Below are 19,313 nucleotides of genomic sequence, written 5' to 3'. Positions count from 1 at the left end.
GGATGCATGGTAAGCGTCTGCGACTAAAGACTTACAGACAAGAGAAATCAAGTTGTTCAAAGTAAACCAAAAAAAAAAAAAAAAAAAAGTTTGTGCAGATGTTACAAGGATGCAGTCGTCTTACCTGGGGACACAGGCGGTCGAGGTCTCTCCCTCGGGGGCCTCGGGGGCCGGGCAGCAGAACTGGTGGAGCACTGTTTGGTTGCTGTGTGAAGAAAAGTAGGAAAAGAAGATCATAAGGATGTTATAATGTACTTCAGCAATATTAATTAGATGCTTAAGGGCTTGTAAGGCATTGGATTTCCAATGGGGAAGTGGTAAAAACTGCAGTTCATTGAATGGCCACTTGAGGCTGGCACCAAAAATGAGACAATACCAGACGACCTTCATGTTACGATGCCCAACAAAAAACATCTGTACAGAGGTAAATCTTAATCGTATCAAGGCTTCAAGTTATGTATGATTAAGGGTTTGGTAGCTTAAGTGACCTCTTTGCCCATTTTTGAATTAGAGATGGCAACGTTCAGAGCCACCACACTGAGCTTCAAAATCAGGAATCAGGAATCCTATGGGTGAAACCACAGAGTGTTTGACTATGTTTATATAGCCAACATTTTATATGATATCACTTCAACTATCTTTCACTTTAATATTTCATGGAAGCTCGTCCTTGACCCCTTTCCCCATGAAGAACCTTTTACATGTTTCTGATTTTAGTTGCCAAGGAACATCAAAAATTCTGCCATTAGTCCCAAACATGACTGTTGGCCTTAACCAGACAGTCTTGTGCAGGTATATCAGAAAGCAACATTTATAAAAAATGTTGTATAAGGTTGTTTTTCATCCCCCAAAGGCCAGAGAAAAAAGTGATGTCCTTGCATCATCAAAACTCAGAATCGGGGTCCTGCCCATGTCTGCAATTACTCATCTGCCCACCGTCGATTTTCCATTTTAGCTTCTCTCCTCATTAGTTTCCCGCCTACACACCTTTTCTGTTTCCGACCACAGCCTGAAATGTCTCCACATTTCAGGGTAAATCGCTACCTTCCTCAACAAAGACTCAAGTGTCCCTACAGAGTTTACTTACAGAGAGACTTTAAGGATTATACCCGAGCGTGAAATCACCGCGCAAGCGTTGGAGAGGCTGGCAGTCGTAAGAAAATAGTGGCCTGAATCTGAGCCACCGAAAGCTTTGTTGCATGATTAACAGCAGACCCACAAACACTCAAGTCATCTCAAGCCAAAGTTGGGCAAACACGGTTCGCATGTTGGCAAGAGTACTCATTAAATTCTCAAGGAGTCCCAGCTGCCACTGATGATTGCTAGATTTAGTTTTGCTTTGATGTGGAATATTAATACAAATCAACATGTCGGTTTTTCTTCCTTTTCATTGAGGCATGCTAATGCTGATACAAATATTTGAAAGCAGGATTAGATGTTCTGCTTCTTCTTTTTTTTGCGAATCCTGCGCACAAACAGAGCAACAAAAAAAAAAAAACGTGATAATTCTAGGGGGCATCGACTCAGATTTGTCATACAGAAGCAATTCAAGACAGGTTTGTGCGATTCTGTGCGAGCTTTGTGAATCTGATCTGAACACTTGTCGGCAAACTCCAGAAGTTTCCATGATAACCAGTTAACGCGTTCACAGCTTCGTTTATTTTAAAAGAAAACTCTTCAGGTCATCTTCGATGTCAGCGTAAAGTGCAATGTCTTTGTAGTCTGAAAAGCGCGTCTGCATTTCATCTTCTGAACTCTCATCATCGTCATGAAATTTGATAAAAAGTGGAATTTGGGGGGAGAAAAAAAATAAATGAATAAAAGATGAAGATGAAGGGAAATGTGCACTGTGTTGCTTTTGAAGTATGCGTGCCTGATTTAAAAGCAGATATGCAGATAGAGAGAGGCTAAGTGTTTCGTCACCACAGAGAGAGACACACACAAAGTTATGTTTCATTACTGATTCATCTGTTGATCATTTACCAGTTAAACCAATCATTGTTTCTCAATTAAACGTTTGACAACTGTGAAATATGTCAATTCTTTGTGTGTAGAATAGTCTGACTAATAATTTCAGTTCATGACATGATAACTTACACCAGTCAGCCACAACATTAAAACCACTGACAGGAGAAGAATATAACATTGACCATATTGTGACAATTCAATGTTCTGCTGGGAAACATTTGGAACTAGTAATCGCATGGACCAGGCACCACCAGACCAGGCACCCCCACCCCATATCAATGACACTCCTTGATGGCAGCAGCCATCCCCAGCAGGATGCAGCCTGATTGATTTAGAAACTACTAAAAACACATGAAAAAACAGCACAAGGTGTTGATCTGGCCTCTGAATCCACTAGATCCCAAACTGATCAAGTATCTGTGGGATGCACTGATCCACAGAGGCCCCTCCCCTCAACCCATTGGACCCAAAGGCCCCCACTAACAACATCCTGTTGCCAGACACCACAGGACACCCTCAAAAGGCCCATGTCCATTCTCTGATGAGTCAGAAGGCTCAAAGGAGGCCTACACAGTATTAGGAAGGTGGTCATAATGTTAAGCCTCATCAGTGTTGGTGGTACTCGTGGATAAGTTGGTCTTCGGCCTTCTGGAACTAATAACCCGCTAACAAAACGATGTTAAGACACTTGTTTCCTCTTGTGGATAAGTGTACAATGAGCTACAACCCAGTTTTCATCAAAGCTGGTTTCTGGGGAAAACAACATTAGTCTGGTCTCTGGGCTGAAAGATGAGTGCACGGGGATCGTCTACAGCTATATTCAATAACCTTTTCCTTATTTCTACCAATCTGTTTTTCTTTTTCCGGCATGACAGCAATGGACTTCCATACTGATGCAATGTCTGTAATAGAGTTAAACTTAATAGGCTCTCTCATTTTTTGTTTCTTTACAGCGTGGTGGTAAAATACTGCCAGAGTTTTAAATTTTTCGTTAAAAAGCTGCTCCTCTGACCTTGCAGTTTTTGTCTTTCCGGTCACTTGCCATGAACTTGCAAAGCTTTCAGCAGTTTATCATATTCTGGCAGACGAGAAATGAGTCAAATTTACGAGTTTGGGGGAAGAGTGACTGCAGCAGGTCTACTAATAATGCCCTTATTTAAAGACATCACCATATTTCACCGGAACGTTCTCTGGATGGAGAGGCACAGGTGATACGGAAATGTAGCAAGGAGAGAGCGAGGATATAAAATTTTAATGTGCATGTGAGAAAGCCATGAGTGCATTTTCTTCCCCCTCCTTCTCAGTTTGCTCACTCTTTCAAAGTGGATGCGACTTCACATTTTTCACATTCTTGGCCTTCATCCACCTCTTCCTTCAGTATCATCACTCCGGCCCAATTCTTCACCTCTCTCCTTCTGTCCCTTTTACACCGATTCTCCATCACTCTCCTCGACTCCCCGCCGCCTCGTTGCGGGTCCTGGAGGCGCGGCGTGTCGTGCAAAAGAGGAATTTGCTCGATTATTCTTGCTGTCAGAAGATGTAGGCAGGAAACGGAGCAGCAGCTTGTCACTTGCAACGCCCCATCCTTGGACATTGGCGCGTGGGGAAGGACGAATAGAAGACGTCTTCTCAGACTTTTGTTGTCTTATGATCACTTGCAGAAAACACAAGATGCACAATACTTCTTATAAACCTCCTTCAAGAGCATGGCTGCAGGAGGACCTCCCCCCATTCCCTCTGTCTGACTTTTTAAACTCCAAAGGTTTATCCCAAAATGGCTCACCCATGAAAGCACAGATTGTTTAGTCTCCCTTTGAGCTGCTTTTGCTCACTAAAGTCAGAAAACAGAAGAGGGGAGAGAGCATGGAATGGAGGTTTTGGGGCGAAGTATTTGACAGCGACAATAACCGACGACACGGGGAGGGCTTGAGAGCAAATTAATTCCCATTGTCGAAGGCTCCTCTAATTGTGTTCGCCTTAACGAGCATGTCACCGCTGCCGCCGTGTTTTTAATAGGTCCAGAACACAGGCGGTCTCTGAGGGGACTCAGATTAGCGGGAGAGCTGCAACAGCGGAGTCACTTGCCCGCACAGATAACGGGCGTGTGCTCTGCAGGTGAGTCACATGAGGCAGGTTCAATCAGCGATGCGATTTTAATACGGTTGTAAATTTGTGGGTGAAAGCAGGGGTTCTTTTTATGCAGGAGAAATTATGAGGGATCAGAGATGCTATAAAAGAAAGGCAAACCAAAGAACCTTAATAGAAATCTGAGGGGGGGAACAATAACAAGGATAGCAGCTGTATGACATTCCTCCCCTTCCCTGAGAAAGCAGATCGTCTGCTTTTCTAACCAGGAAACAGGAAGCCAATTCTTTTGTTGCACTGATGCAAGCCCACTGTAACGTTCAATTATTGTACTTATTGTTTTCCTTGGCTTACTGTATCAATAATGTGAATGAACAAGCATTTATTCAAGTGATCTGTTGTGATCGAGGCTCTGGTCATGAAACCTTGTGCATGTGAAGTTTTTTAAAACCTTACTTTGGAGCAAAGTCTCAAAACATTTTAAGTAGATTTAAGTTGTGTTTTTTGTCCTACTGACAATTAAAATTGCAGTTATTGCCTTTCCAGTTCATTCAGATGGTCAAGAAGCTCGTCTTGTTGCCCCAACATAACTGCCCGAGGGTATTACCAAGACGACACTTGAGCGGTGAGACTTTGGCCCTTGGACATACATCATTCATAGTCTAAACTGGAGTTTAAGTTGTCTCAATATATTATGTGCAGTTTTATAAAAATCATCCGATAGAAATACCTTGCACGCTAAACTAGATTAGTGAGGAACATTTCGTGGTTTTCTAAAAACTAGCTAACCATACCAACCTTGGAAAACGTCAGGACCACAAGCACAAGTTAAGCCGATAAAAGAGGCGGCAATTGCCCCAATCCTTCCAAGTCTATATCGAGACTTCAAGCCATCAAAAAAACTAACTAAATAAATGAAATGATCCTGTACAACAGCTGGCAACATGCCTACATGGTTTGTCAGAAGCCAATTTGCCAATGTGTAGTATGGTATGACACCATCTCCCAGGCAACCCAGCTAACACAAGCCCTGATCAGACCACGGCTTGTGTTGAGGTAGCGCTCGCTTGCCCCCATGGTTCTCCTCTCTGGATCCAGAGCCATCTCAAGGCTTTCTCCTCTGCTTCTTGATGGCTCTGCTCCTTGCTGTTCCTGTAATGCCCGGTGCACTAAGGGCTTTGTGAAGTGAGTGCCCCACAAGTCCGAATCAGGAAGGTGATGCAGTGTGGCTCACTTTGACGGAGATCCATCCAGGTGACCTTATGGTCCATGGCCTGCTCCCACCTGGTCTCAGACTGTCAAAGACCTTGCCCAAGCTCTTCATGCTCTGCTCAGAGACTAATGGTATCAATAGCTTTTATCGATTGAAAGATTGAAGATTGTTCTGAAAAGACAACTGACAAAACGTGGGGTTGTTTTTAAATATGCAAAATGTTCATATGATAGTTGGACTTGGTGTGCAACCTCTTTAGATGAAAACATCTAAAGCAATCTTTTATATACTTAATATGAAACGAAAGGAAGCATATTAGCTTAGCATAAAGTTTGCAAACCGAGTCAAATATCCACCTGGCTCACAAAAAATGGTTTCATCTAATTTAGTTTAGTCCACGTACAACACTTGCGTAACTGTTTCTGCATCCTCCCTACTTTCCTCCCAATAAAATCCTCATTCTGTGATTTTGTGTCTCGTGAATTTTACATTCATTCATCATCCCCTGGTGCCCTCGACACTTTGTGCTGACCGTTCCCTTTATGAATAAAGACGGCGTAGCCTCAAACGCTCCAATCCGTCTGAGTCAGCAGCCCTGTTTAATCAATGAACATTATTATATACGAGGACGCGCAGTGTGTGTGTGGCGGGGTTTGTGGCCTGTGACAATGACACGCATGTAGGCGACGCACAGTCATATCTGAAGTACATCCACGCAGAGTCGAACCGAGCTGTGGCCTCGAGGGCGTTTGAGTCACTGATTTCCGCCAAAAACACCTCACAGGAAGGTAATATGGGACGGAATGAGGGTGAAGTCTTTTTATCTTTTAAAACACCTTCCCTTTTACTCATCCTAACCATCTATCTGTTTCTGCTTTGATCTCTGGCTCCTCTTCATTTTCCCTCCATTACTTCAGAAATCTCTTGCTGCTCAGTTTCACTATCGGCTCCATCTTTCCAGTCAAAAACAGCTTGCAAGCTTTTTAGAGCCGTTTCGTTTTACGGAGGAGGGGGGGCCTTTAAAGACACGGCTGTGCAACGTAGATAGCAGAAAACGGAGAAAATTCAACTATCGTGTCCTGTTTCATGAATCTGCTCATGCTCGAGACAACTTGTACTCATCTGTGGACACTGGGAGCTATAACTTCCTAATTAATCTCTTAATATCTTTCTTCCTTCCCACTCTTTGTGACGACAATCCACTTATTCCCATGTCCGGGCGCACTCAAAGACGTCAACGTGAATTCTTCTGCGCGCATTTGAATCAGGAAAATTTGTACAAATCCTTGCCTCCAGTTTCATACACACACACACACACACACACCACCCTCGAACGGTCTGTTTGATCAATGCGGGTGCCGAAGATTAAACTGAACTCGCATGACCTGCTTCCTGATCTTCCACACCACTGACTCAGTTCCCCTCGTGGCCTAAGCTCACTAATACCACCTATAAAAAATCTATAAGCTTTTATAAGCTCCTCCACACACTGGCTCAGCGCGAGGGAGACTGCAATTTGTCGCACGGCGGCTTCATTGTATTTTGTTTTAACTTCTCGTGTCTAATGTGTTTGTCGATGCGCTCCTCCCGGTGTTGAATTCAGCTTTACTGTGTCAATAGCTCTCCGGCTGATTCGACTCGGCTCAAGGCGAGAAAATAAAAAATAAAAAATAAAATGACACACTTTGAAGCATGGGTGGTTGGCGAGAGGAAGTGAGACGGATTCAAAGTTTGCAATAATTGATCGAGTTTTCGCAGAATTTTTCCTGGCAGTCAGAAAAAAGCATCTCGCTCGCTGAAACGACATGTAGTTGTTCCATTAAAGGCCACTTATATTCATATGAAAACAGGATGAACAGTAGTGGAGGCTTTTTACTTTGCATGGGTGTTCATTCAAAGGGAGATTGGTTTCCATTATTCTATTTCCACATTTCATCGTGGAATAAAAGCATTTTAAAGTCAGGGTCAAATTGTGAGTCTAACTCAAAAGGAGAAAGGAAAACACTTCCGCCTAGCATCAGTAAGATAGCTTCAAAAGAAACCGAAACCGAAAACAGGTTTGAGCCCAGATAAAAGGGAAAGTAATCAGCATTGAGATCATCCCTGAAATTAATCTAGCTCGGCTAATATATTATACGCACATCACAAGTCAGACCATCTCCTGGGAGTATTATTGGAAGCACTTTGATCATGTTAAATAATAAAAAAAAAGAGAGAGAAATGTGTTTTTGCAATATTTCACTTCCATTTCGCAAATTGGTAGTCGTTGAAAGTGCTAATTTATTGCAGTGTTTTACAGGCTGGAAGTGTGTAGGGCGTTCAGGCTTAGCTTACACACATGCACCTGATATTTCTGTCCTAAATGCCTGCTGTATAAATTCTCTTACGCATGGCGAGCTGAAAGAAGAAAAAAAAAAGCTTCCCTGGAAGGTTTACGTCAGCACAGACTATATACCGGGCAGTCCCAAGCGGCTTAGCTCGCCTCCTGTAAGCGAGAGAGCTAGAGATGGACGCAAGACCAATTTTCCCAGGAGGAAGCCAACAAAGGAGGAGGAAAAAACATTTTGTCCCGATTCAATCCCTTAAAAAAAACTGACTGTGCCAGATGCAGCATCCGAGCTTTATATTCACACTCTCTCCCTGACTCATTGTGGTGATTCTGCTACAAACCTTTGACAGCAAGTCCAATCTCAACCTCAGGATTATGACAACCTTGAAACCGAAATGATCCGTGTTGGTCCTAGGGAGAATTATGCGAAAAATGTCTTAAAAAACAGAAATTGTTCATATAGTAGATAGAAGGCAGGCAGCCACTATGGGGGTTTGTAGAGTATTGTCAATGCACTGTAGTGCCTTCAAACGCTTAGCCAGACTAAATTCTTCTCAGAATATGAGTCTAGTAACACACCAACTGGATTTCATTTTGGGATGTTTCAACCAATACAGAGAAGAAAGATAGCACTGGCACTCAGATGATCCGTATGAATACATTACTTTTACTCTTCTGTCCATCAATGGACATCCTAAAGCCTTCCTGACAAGAGTTACTCCAGACCAACTTTCTGCCACAAAAATATTGTAGACAAAGGAAGTTTGGGCTGGCTTCCAATCTGTCCAGGTTGTCATTGCAAAACATGCCAACGTTTTGCCATCTAGAGGTCCCTTTTCTCATTATTATGGGCCCCAAACGTCCCTGATGGACTGCTCTGACAATGATGTAGGCTGGTGGAACTGAAGTTCATTATGTTTGTTAAAGACATTCGGATAAATGTAAACCTACAGTTTGGGACTATTTTCAGCAGATCTGTGAGTTCTGTACAAGAAAAAATAAAGTACTCTATCCAAAATACCAATAGTAAATGTCTAGATTTTGATGTCATCACTCAAAAAAAATCAAAGGAGTTTTCTAGGCCCGCAACATTTTACACTCCTTTTCATCTTAACTCCCAACCGTTGGTCCCTCTTCAATAAAACTTTTAGAGGAGGCTTTTGATGGAAGAGGCGAAAACAGCACAGAATGAAAGAGCTGAGCCCGGAGGGGGAAGAACAGGAGCGAACCACTTTCTGGCGTTCGCTTGTCAAGAGAGAGCTCCCGAGCTGGATTTATTTCACCTGACAAGTTAGTGAAAGAAATAAAATATGTTGTACGTTATCCAAATTTGATGCCACACTGGGACAGATCTCTGGGCTTTTAGTGGCAAAGATCACATAGAACAAAAAGCGAGGGAATGCATGTTTCCTTTTGCAAGAAAAATCCCTACACTGATTTAATTGACAAACACTTCCTGAATTATTCAGAGCAGAACAGCAAACAAGGAACAGGATTAGTTCCTTCACTTCCCTTTATTGGACCAACTAAATTATGTATGTTTTTAGCCAAATTTTATGCCACAGTGCCTAATACTATTGTTTGTGAACTTCTAGTTACATGCAACAAACTTCTCATTAGCGTACACTGGTACATTGAGAGAACACCATCAGGGCGTAATGAAAGGACGGGGCTATGTTTCTGTTCCTGAAAGACTTGGCTATCAATATGCACCAATACCCAATGGAAACTTTTTGAACTACTGAGAAGAACTGATGAATTTCCTGCTGCATTTAATATTCATTGGTATTAGCAAAAATATTAGCTTAAATATTCTGGCTTTGTGTAAATGTAGTCACATGTTCAAGTGAAGAATTAGCTCAGTATTAGCTAGAGACTGCAAATGGTTTTCATGCTAATTTGAAATGTCAAGTTATTCAACAATGCCAGCGTTGCTAGCAAGCTAAAATGTAGCCTCAATTTTAGCTAATGTTTTACAGTATGTAAGCAGAAAGACTGACGCTCTTGTGTTAACATCATCGTCCTAGAGCTAGCTAGCTAGCTAGCTGCATTCACAAGGATTGATGATGCAAATCAATGCGACACCTGCACAACATTAATAGCAACTCAAACTAAATAATAACTCCTTTTACCAACTGCTACAACAACTTCAATATCAATTGAAACTAAAATAATACAGTAATCTATCCAATCTATCCCATGTCAGGCAGAAATAATCACTGAAACACAGAGTCAGACTGAGAGATGAGACCTTTTGCATTAGAAAGACCAGCGGGATGGCAATCATAAGGTACAACGAAAACACCACAGAGAAACGACGCACTCTCCCATGAAAGCAGCAGGTTTTCCTACTGTTTTCATCTGATCTCCAGCTGGTGCCTCCACTATCGAGCAGTTTTAGCTGCTCGCAACGAGCGTGGAGCTACACAGTCTTGCTGCAGGGCCATCTGCTGAAGACTTGGCAGTGGGTCAGATTTCACAGATATTTTCCATGCTTCACGCCGATGCTTGACAGCTATCAAACCGTCATGGCTGCCATATAGCAGCCAGGGATTGCGCTGAGGAGGGAACCCCATCTACCCCATTAGCACCAACAGTCACACATTTTCTGATTAAAATTTTGAATTTTCATTTTTACATTAATAGAGTCTGAAGTACTGCACAGGCTGCTTGTGTCCTGGAGTCTGCATGAGGAAGAAATATAGTTTTTGTGAATAAGCAGATGATGACAAGGACATGGCAGGAGAAGACATCATTATCTACATACCCTAATGTCTATCCTCCAGTTCCCACATGTATGACTCACTCATTATTCTTATTTTTTGGAGTTGAAACCTCCGACGGCATCGCGGATAGAGTCATCGGCTCCTCCACATGGCACCGCATACCTGATGATGTAATCCCGGCGTCAAGGGTTTTGACAGACAGATGTTGATGATGTAACCGCGGAGCAGGGGAGGATGAGGTGAAAGTGAAGACAGTCTATTATGTGGCAGACACATCCAAATGACAGACACATGCAAGGTCTACCTGGGGCCTCCAGCCAAGGAGGTTTCAACCAAGGATTTAATGCAAAGTAATGAACCATGTTATATGCAACAAAGGCACACGTAAACAAGGATATAAACTCAAAAAAAAATATGAAAAGCAGGACAAATTAACTGCCTGAGCAAATGTGCGTGTGTCATAATGCAAATGAATGAATGTGTCCCTCTTTTTTTTCTACCGCATAGTAAATAAATCACGGTTTTGGCTTGGTGGAGAATTCGTGTGATCTGTTCAGAAGACCAGGAAAGCCGATTGGACATGCAGTGCCTGTTCTGATTAGCTCTGCTGTGCCTCGCAGCCTTAGGTGGATGGCTTTGAACATTACACTGGGTCGTAAAGTTAACCATACCTGACATTTCCTTGGGCGAGTTAGTACCTAGGCGTAAGTGTGTGTGTGTTGTGTGAGCACATAACGCCACAACAGACATAGAGACAACGTTACATGGTGAGCAATGGCAAATAAATGAACTCCATTAATATTCAAGTTACACTAAGATAAAACGACAGGATATAGATTTATTACTTATCTAACATCACTCACGAAAAAGAATATGTAGTCCTGTAAGTAAAATAATTTGAAAGAGTCCTGGGGTGCTTTGAAAAATGAATTAATGTTCATTCTGGAGCAATATAGCAGCAAAAATGGGCTTCTTGTGCTTTTCTGTGTCAGTTTCAATGTCTTTATGGCTGTTGTGTTTTTGCACATGAAGCTCACAGTTGCTAACATCACAAATGGACAGATGTTTGAATCGCCCGCCTTAAATTCGCAACTCGCGATTTTTGAACATTTTGTCAGTCTGCAAATCTAACATAGCAATTCGCTCATGCTGCGAATGCCCATCGTCACCAGCACACACCGTAACAGCAACTAGCATAATATAACATGAAAATTGTCTCGAGCAGCTAGCAGGCTGCAGATTATCAGTCTGATGTCAAACTTTACAAAACATTACAAAACAGTAATACCAAATTAAATGCAGGCAAAATTTTTCTAGAAATTTCTAGAAATTTTACTCCCAGCAATCAATTACTATGTGATTCCATTATTTTAAAAAATCTAAAAAGTTTGCATTAATGCAAGTACGAGTATAGTATGCTGCATAGACAACTAGGGTATAGTTTTATTCATAAGACAATGCAAAAAGTACTGGTCCAAACTCCACATAATTAGATATTCGGCTCAAACTGTTCAGATCTACCATGATCCCAACCCTCTAAACCCTCTTTGGACAAAATCACAGATGCACACTGGCACTCACGGTGCAAAACAATTATGATTGTCTGTTGAGGGATTTTCAGAGCTAAGCCCTGAGGAGGTGAAATCTCTGTCACAGATGGGCGGACGTTTTTTCCATAGCTGCACAATGCTTCATCTTCAGTTCAGAGGCTCCACTGACCACCGAGAGTCAAACCACACCACAGCGCTGTCCTTGTTTAAGCATACTTGTTTAAGGGCAAACACCGCAGTAACACACGTTTCGGTTAATGCACAAAGTGCTAGTCGGTGGTCAACACATCTGTCTTCTTCCAGCGCCGCATACGCTAGCGGCTGCTAATTGCCAGCTAATAGCGCATTTTGTGCTGAAAGATAAAACAGGTTGTAATCCATTACAGGGCAATTAAAAGCAAGATATGAGCAGTATATTAGTGCTGCTCAAATTACATCAGCACATTACTGTTTTCTTCCTTCCACAAGGACACTCCGTGCAGTCACTGTATAAAATGATACTACTGGCAAGCAGCTGCTTAAGTAGCTCACTCTTTAAAATATTATATAATAGTAATCATTTTACCAAGGCTTAAAATATTTGTTTTTATAGCAAACTAAAGCGGGTCATCATTAACGCAGACATAACAAAAAAAAAGGGGATTTTTAAAAAAAATTTTTATCATAGCAACAACGATAAAAAAAAAGGGGACTGATAAGGAGGAAAGCTTTGGTTATTTAATGACATTATCTGTTTACAATATGCGATCAGGCTGAGTGACACCAGATGACTACACGGATGGCATTTCCATTTGCAACCAGAACTCTGAAATATGTAGATTGCATACTAATGACAAACACTCTCTGCTGATTGCTCATTAGACCTGCTGTTCATTTGCATGGAAAAGAGATGAAATGCATCCATCAGATGTTTGAATAATTTACCTCCAACCACGAAGGAGGCGGCTCGCTGTGCAGCTAGTGTAACATGACAAACAACAAAAACAATATTGTACGCTGAGCCAGAATGTGTGTGTGTGTGTGCTACTTTTGCGTATAAAGGATGGCGCCATATGAGGCATCCGGATGTGTCAAGGACGAGGATGATGCGCCTGTCTTTCGGTGAGTCAGCGTGTTGCCCGGGAGACAGTTGGGAAGACATGGCAAATTTTATCATTTGGAGTTACGTGCAGTATGTATGTGCTACACGCTGCATTATCCTCGACTCTTTATAGCCCCAAATGAAACATCTGCCAACGTCCAAAAGGTGCAGCAAGACAGCCAAAACTAACCGTCAATCAATTCGACGTGATTTAATTAAGTAATGGATGCTACTAAAGTGGACCAACACTCCAGTGAGTCAAAACCATAGAGTTAAGGCTCTTTTAGAGTCCTGCAGGACCTAGATGCCGTAACTTACGTACGCAACCTGCACCGGTATGAACCATTTAAAGTTGTGCACTCGTTAGTCTGGCTTGCTCTGTAACAACGCCACCCAAACGCTAGTCAGCCTTTTGTCTTTTTTGCCAGTCGGGTTAATTTTTGTTTCTACTTCCTGCTTCACTTTCAACGAAACCTTCGCAGAAATTTTCCCAAACACGAGTCATACAAATGTTTGCATCTCCGAACCTCCTCAGTTAATCTTTCCTCCATGTGTTCCATCTTTGTTGATCCAAAACAATCAATTCAAAAAATGCGGAGATGGAGAAGCAGCCGGAAATACTAAAGCGGAGAGATGCAACAACCAAGCGGACCAATCAACCAGCTGTCAGTTATGGCACTAGGGTCTGCACTGTCGCCGTAGCTTCTCTAGTCTACACCGCCTATTACACCCTGGATTACCACACATTCATCCCACACGAATGTAAAGCTTCAAAATATCCTGTATATCTCCCCATAACAGCAAATTTCCATGTCCCTTTAACCCCCTCAGCACAAAACAAAACACAATCCTGTATATATGTATACACACATGAACACGCACGGTTGGATTACAGATAACCGGGACTGTCTTTCGTCTCGCTCAACTTGTGCATGAAAACAGCTAATATTCTAGCAGGGAGTCAGGAATCACCCGGCGGCTACATCCTCGGAGAAATGAAGCAATTTAAAAGCACTACGCACCAAATGTGATATTCATGATTTGGATTCCAGCAGCAGCAGAAGCCACCCTGTCATAACCAAGCAGACGTGATTCCCATTCAGACGGGAGAGGGGAGGGCGAGCCGGGTAAAAGAGGACAGGCCTGCAGGAGAGTCGAGACTCTCAAGAAATGGCAGGAAGGGAAATGGAAAGGACAAAGAGGGCAGCAGGAATGGAAAGTCGGTTCGAATCCTTGAATCTATCAACCATCACCTACTCCGGGGTATCAAACATATGGCGCGGGGGCCAAAAAAGGTCTGGCAGAGGGTCCAGTCTGGTCCCAGGATGAATGCGAAAATGACACTGAAGCCATTAATTGAAATCTTTTCAATAAAACTGCTAACTCACTGCTATTCCTAATTTCTCCAGTTTCTCGCACAACACTGGGACCCAGACTAAACCCCAGACGGCAGCAACGCCCTGAAATCGCACTTATTTTTCTTAAGAAATTTAGTTTAGTTGTTCATAAAATGTGCAAAATGAGAGGCAATAGAAAGTACCTTAGTTGCGCCAACAGCCTAATGACAAGTTAGCCGCTAGCTGGTCAACACGGTGGAAGAAAAAGTGAACCAAGTCTGAGCAAAACCAGAGTGAACATTGAATTTACATTCAGCAGGCAAGTATAAACACAACTCCCAAGAAAATGCATGCTGAAATTACCTCCTGGACGAGTAAATTGGTCCAATCAGCACGACAAGGTGTTAATATGTTGGAGCTCTCTTTGCTCGGCCAGAGAAGTCAAATAACACTTAAAATAGGGATAAGGAATAATGGTTTTCATGATTAAAAGCACAACTAATTGGTTGAGGTTGGTGAAAAAGTCCAGAGGCGCAGTAAAGAGCAAGGAAACCAGACAGGTGGAACCATGTTGGCCAATCAGAAGGGTGAAAGCAATGGCTTCGGTAGCCTTCGGTCACTTTTGTGGGTGTGAAGGATTACGATGCAGTGACCTCTGTGGCGCATTTTGACACCTCTCTTTCTCATTAGTGGAAGAGTTGCTGTACATTTACGCGTAAACATCCTACATAGTCAAGCAAGGTAGTTTGGGCGCATGTCACTATATATATTTGTCACTATACATGCAACCACACTCAAGCCAGAAAATCCATTTATTTCCAACCATCCACCCTCAAATCTCCTAAGAGCTTGCTTCTAGGTTTGCCTCTGACAGTTGACATTCAACCAAAACAGGCTACTTACTGCATTGAAAGGAATGTATGACTTTAAAACATCTAATCAGAGGAATGACACTGTCAAATTCTGGAGAGCACAATCGTGGCAATGTCTTTTTCTTTAGCACCTTCTGTTAACCTTGTGCTTGCTGCACGTTGCTCTTGTGAAGTCAGACTGAGGCATGTTATTTGGAGAGAAGGAAGATGAGTGGTTCTGATCAAAGCAATAGTCTGGCTTTAGAGTGAGGATATAGCTCGCAGAGATCAAGGCTAGCACGGTGCTCTGAAGCACTGGCCTAGCCGTTGGAGCCTGTGCTGGCAAAGCTCCAGGCTCATTGATCTGAGAGCATCAGAACAAGGAGACACTGCAGCATCCGGCAGGCACTCAGCAGGGGCCACTCTATGCTTCGATGTATGTGGGAGCCTATGTGTGTGCCCCGCCGAACCCCCTCCGTTCTCAAGTGCTATGTGCTCAGTCCATTTTCTTCTTAAAGGGGACGGTCACATCATGGAGGGAACGGCACACGAGATGGCGCACATTCTGCTCTCCAGTTGGTGCGATTCCAGCAGGAGGAAAACGAGGGCATGGTGGGCGCAGAGGGAGTCACAACCAATGTGGAAAAACATGCGGGCTGCCAGGTGGCGCGTTAGGGCGTGTGCGCCACGGCGAAGTGTTTTGTGTGTAAGAGCAAGAGCTTAATATAACTGGGAGAGCATGTGGGAGGCAGGGAAGGCAGCAGAGAAGCACCTGGAGCTACACGAGAACCCTGGGATTTCCACCGCAGGCGATGGGATGGCTGCCTATCAAACGCTCAAGCGCCTTGCACACATGAGCGCCACCTCGCCTACTCTTATTGTCGCTGTCATTGACTCCCTACTGAACACACGGTCCAGCTTCATTTTAGCACACACACTTGGCAGCCCCAGTGCGTACACAGAGAAGCAAAGGACGAGGTAGGACTGAAGTCAGGAGATGGGTTAAGTGGTGGAGAGCCCAATGGTTAGAGGATGGGAGTGAATACTGATTCAGACTGCAGAGGTGGCTCCAGTAGCATAAGCTGCTGATTACAGGAAAGGAGAAAAAGAGGGGGGAGGGGAATGAAGATAGGAAAGGAGAAGGAAATTCAAAATGAAGGAGAAAGTATAAGAAGACGGATGGTCAAGGGAAAAGATGGAGTAATGAGGTATGTGGACAAAGGTGTCGTCTACAGGCGAAGAACAGGGAGTCAAAGATCGGGAGGAAATGAGAATAAGAACAATGGAAGCTGAGAGAGTGGGAGGCGCACTTGACAGAGAAATCAGGAAGAAAGAGGAGTAGACGGGATCGCTGACGGCTTCCTTCAGATCACACGGGGCCCCAGAAGAATCTCCGGCAGACTGAGCAACGCGACGGCAACACTTCACACTCTCTTCTCGTCTGAGAAGTTTGCGCTCCAGCACCAGAAACAACTTTTCAACCGCCGCTCGAAGCTGAAGGCAACCCTGATTTGCATTCTTCAAATTACGCCACTGAACGATACGAGGACGAGGTGTTTCGACGGGAGCGAGCGAGCATTTCATTTTTCATTTGGGGCTTTGCAAATGGATTTTCTGCTCCCTTTTAATCAAATAAAAACATAGTTGAGCCGGGAAAATGGTGATTAAAGTGGGAATTCATTACATCCCAACGACAGAGGGGGTATTTGTTTACTGACTTGCTTCTTTGCTTCACTAATTAACACAAAAACGTGTCGTAGTTTGGGTTAGTTGCTTTCTATACATTTCAACATTGATAGAAAAACAAATCACGCACAAAACTTTTGACTGCGATTCAATAATTGCTAAAGTCTTGTTTCATTATTCATACGGATAAATCTAACATGAAAATGTAAGAATCTAAGACTTGATTGTACCCCTGCTCCCGTTTGTGCCTTTTCAAATATTTCTGTGAACGACTGAAATGGAACATGAGTTATGAAATCCAGACACTGGTGCTTTTTGATTGGTTTTCCCAGCTTGTTTCTATGTGATACATAAATAAAGTAACGTCTCTATGAATGAAATATGCTCAGAGTACAGGGCAAGAGTTACGGATCGATAGCAGGCTCCAGGAATTTTGAGAATTACACTTATCTTATTTATTTCTTACCGGAAGTTAGATAAAAAGATAGATACCACCATGATGTCTGCACGGAACAGGAAGAAACAGCTGACCTGTAGACAGATACGCAAATGTCGGACTTTTCCTTTAAAGTCTCGATGAAACAGCTAGCAGATGTGTACAAAAGTATGTGTTTACTGTAAAAACAGAGGTAGGAAGGGCACCCCTCTCCCCAATAAAAGCACAGTCTGCTCTGATTGGTCAGCCAGCAATGTTTGAGATCTGAAAGCAGCTGCTAGGCAAGAAAGCATTTCATTGGACGCAAATGTAGTACACGCCCCCAAGTTCTGGATGAGTCAGCAACATTTCTAAATAGTCTTCCAGGAAATTAAACACTCTATAACACTATCAAGAATACAAAAAAATACTTTTTTTGTCAGTATTGGGCTAGAATTAAGGGTATAGGTGACTTAAAGTGCACAACATGACATATAAAAAACCTTCAAATTTGATTTAATGGGGACTTTAAAATAGTTCACCATTCCCAGATTTCTCAGAGGATAGCTCTTGTTGCTCAGCTTGTGCCCCGGTAAAAGGACTACCAGAAGTCATGGTGCTTTAAATGACATGGACAAGTACATAAACGCCTTATTAGTAAGTATTCAACATGTCCCTGTCACCCTCCCATTAACAGATATATGTATATATCACTTCTCCCGCTGCACTGACAGCACAGCGGCACATCATCTTGTCGGCCCCGGGATCAGCGCGCAGAGTGAAAATTACAATGCCGCTTCACGTCTCCTGCGTTTTCATGTATCACTGCTTTTACATTGGGGATAAGATAGTGTACAGTACGCTCTCTTGAGTCCTTTCCTCCTCTTCATTTCTCCATCTCATTGTTCGTCATTCTGCTGAGCTGTCAGGGGGCACGGTTGGTAAATCACAAACGAACCCACTTATTGAATCCCCCCCTCTGACATTTGTTTTTTGCGCATGTCGTGTTAGTTTGGCTCAGAGAATCCATTTGAGAGCAGATGTGTTTTTTTATTTTTTCATCCCGTATCCATGCCATGGTACGCTATTGCTAACCTCGCACTCTTTAGGAATTATGCCTTAATTGCACGATGAATCAGCCTGGATTAACGGAAACAATGCACACGCAGCCGAGTGGAACAGATGGGGCTCAGCGCGGCTGCGTATGTGGCTTCGGCGGAGGCACTTCATGTGACCTTGATCACGCCAAGCAAGGAACATCCAGCGGTTCTAAACAGCAGCCATCAAGAGCGGAGGTTTTTGTGTCTAATCGTTTAGGCGATGGCGATTTAATAGGACTTTGGAGACACTTCTTTGCAGTATGCAGTCACTGCAAACGTTATTATACTGACAGACACAGAGCAAAAAGTCTGCACAGCAATGCATTAAAACATCTAAACAAAGTCATGTAGTAGGCAAATTAGAAGCCATGACTTAGTTTGATCGAGAAACGATCTTTACTTGCAGCTTTTTAAGGGAAGATGAAGCTTAGAGGGAGCTCAAACGAGAATTTAGTTTTTGCACAAAGTAAAAAAGCAATGCCGATTCTAATCTACTACTTCATAGACACACATGCATGAGTGCTAACACTTTTCAGATAGCCGTCGCACATTTTAATGTTCATTTAATTGCATAGAGCCTGTGTGTTTTGCTATATTGTCTATTTTGTATACCCTTGCTGCCCAAAATGTTCTGTAGAACTATAAACAGTGAATATTTTAACCGTTTGCATGCATTTTGTATTGCTTCCCTAATTTATAATTTAACTACTTGTTCTATTAAGGGTCAGACAGTTTTCAAATGTGCCTGTAAAGTCCAAGTTTATGTCCTCATGTTGCCCCAAATGTCCAACCAGAACACAAAATCGATCTGTTCACTCTTATTTTAGACAAAGAAACTGTCTTTCCAATGTTTTGAAGAGATGTTAGCAACTCTGAAGGTGTTTTTTTAAGCCGTTGCTACCCCTTCACTGTCTTATTATCCCTCAAGCGTGTTCCTGTGATGCAAGGCCTTCCAGTGTCTATAAGGAATAA

General features: G+C 42.8%; 1 protein-coding gene across 1 annotated transcript in view; it reads right to left on the bottom strand.

Annotated features, from left to right (window-relative positions):
* The window catches only part of iqsec3a (IQ motif and Sec7 domain ArfGEF 3a), a gene marked incomplete at its 5' end in the record, with an annotated part of 100,712 nt that overhangs the window by 79,628 nt on the left and 1,771 nt on the right, over window positions 1–19,313 (bottom strand). Inside the window, one exon of the mRNA XM_084573426.1 lies at window positions 125–205. Within this exon, the coding sequence (XP_084429552.1) occupies window positions 125–205 (81 nt within the window). The remainder of the gene's footprint in view (window positions 1–124; window positions 206–19,313) is intronic.

The sequence above is a fragment of the Chelon labrosus genome, assembly GCF_963514085.1.
Source record: "Chelon labrosus genome assembly, chromosome: 23".
Taxonomy (NCBI): Eukaryota; Metazoa; Chordata; class Actinopteri; order Mugiliformes; family Mugilidae; genus Chelon; species Chelon labrosus.
The sequence above is the reverse complement of the archived record's forward strand: the minus strand, read 5'-3'. Positions and strand labels throughout refer to the sequence as shown.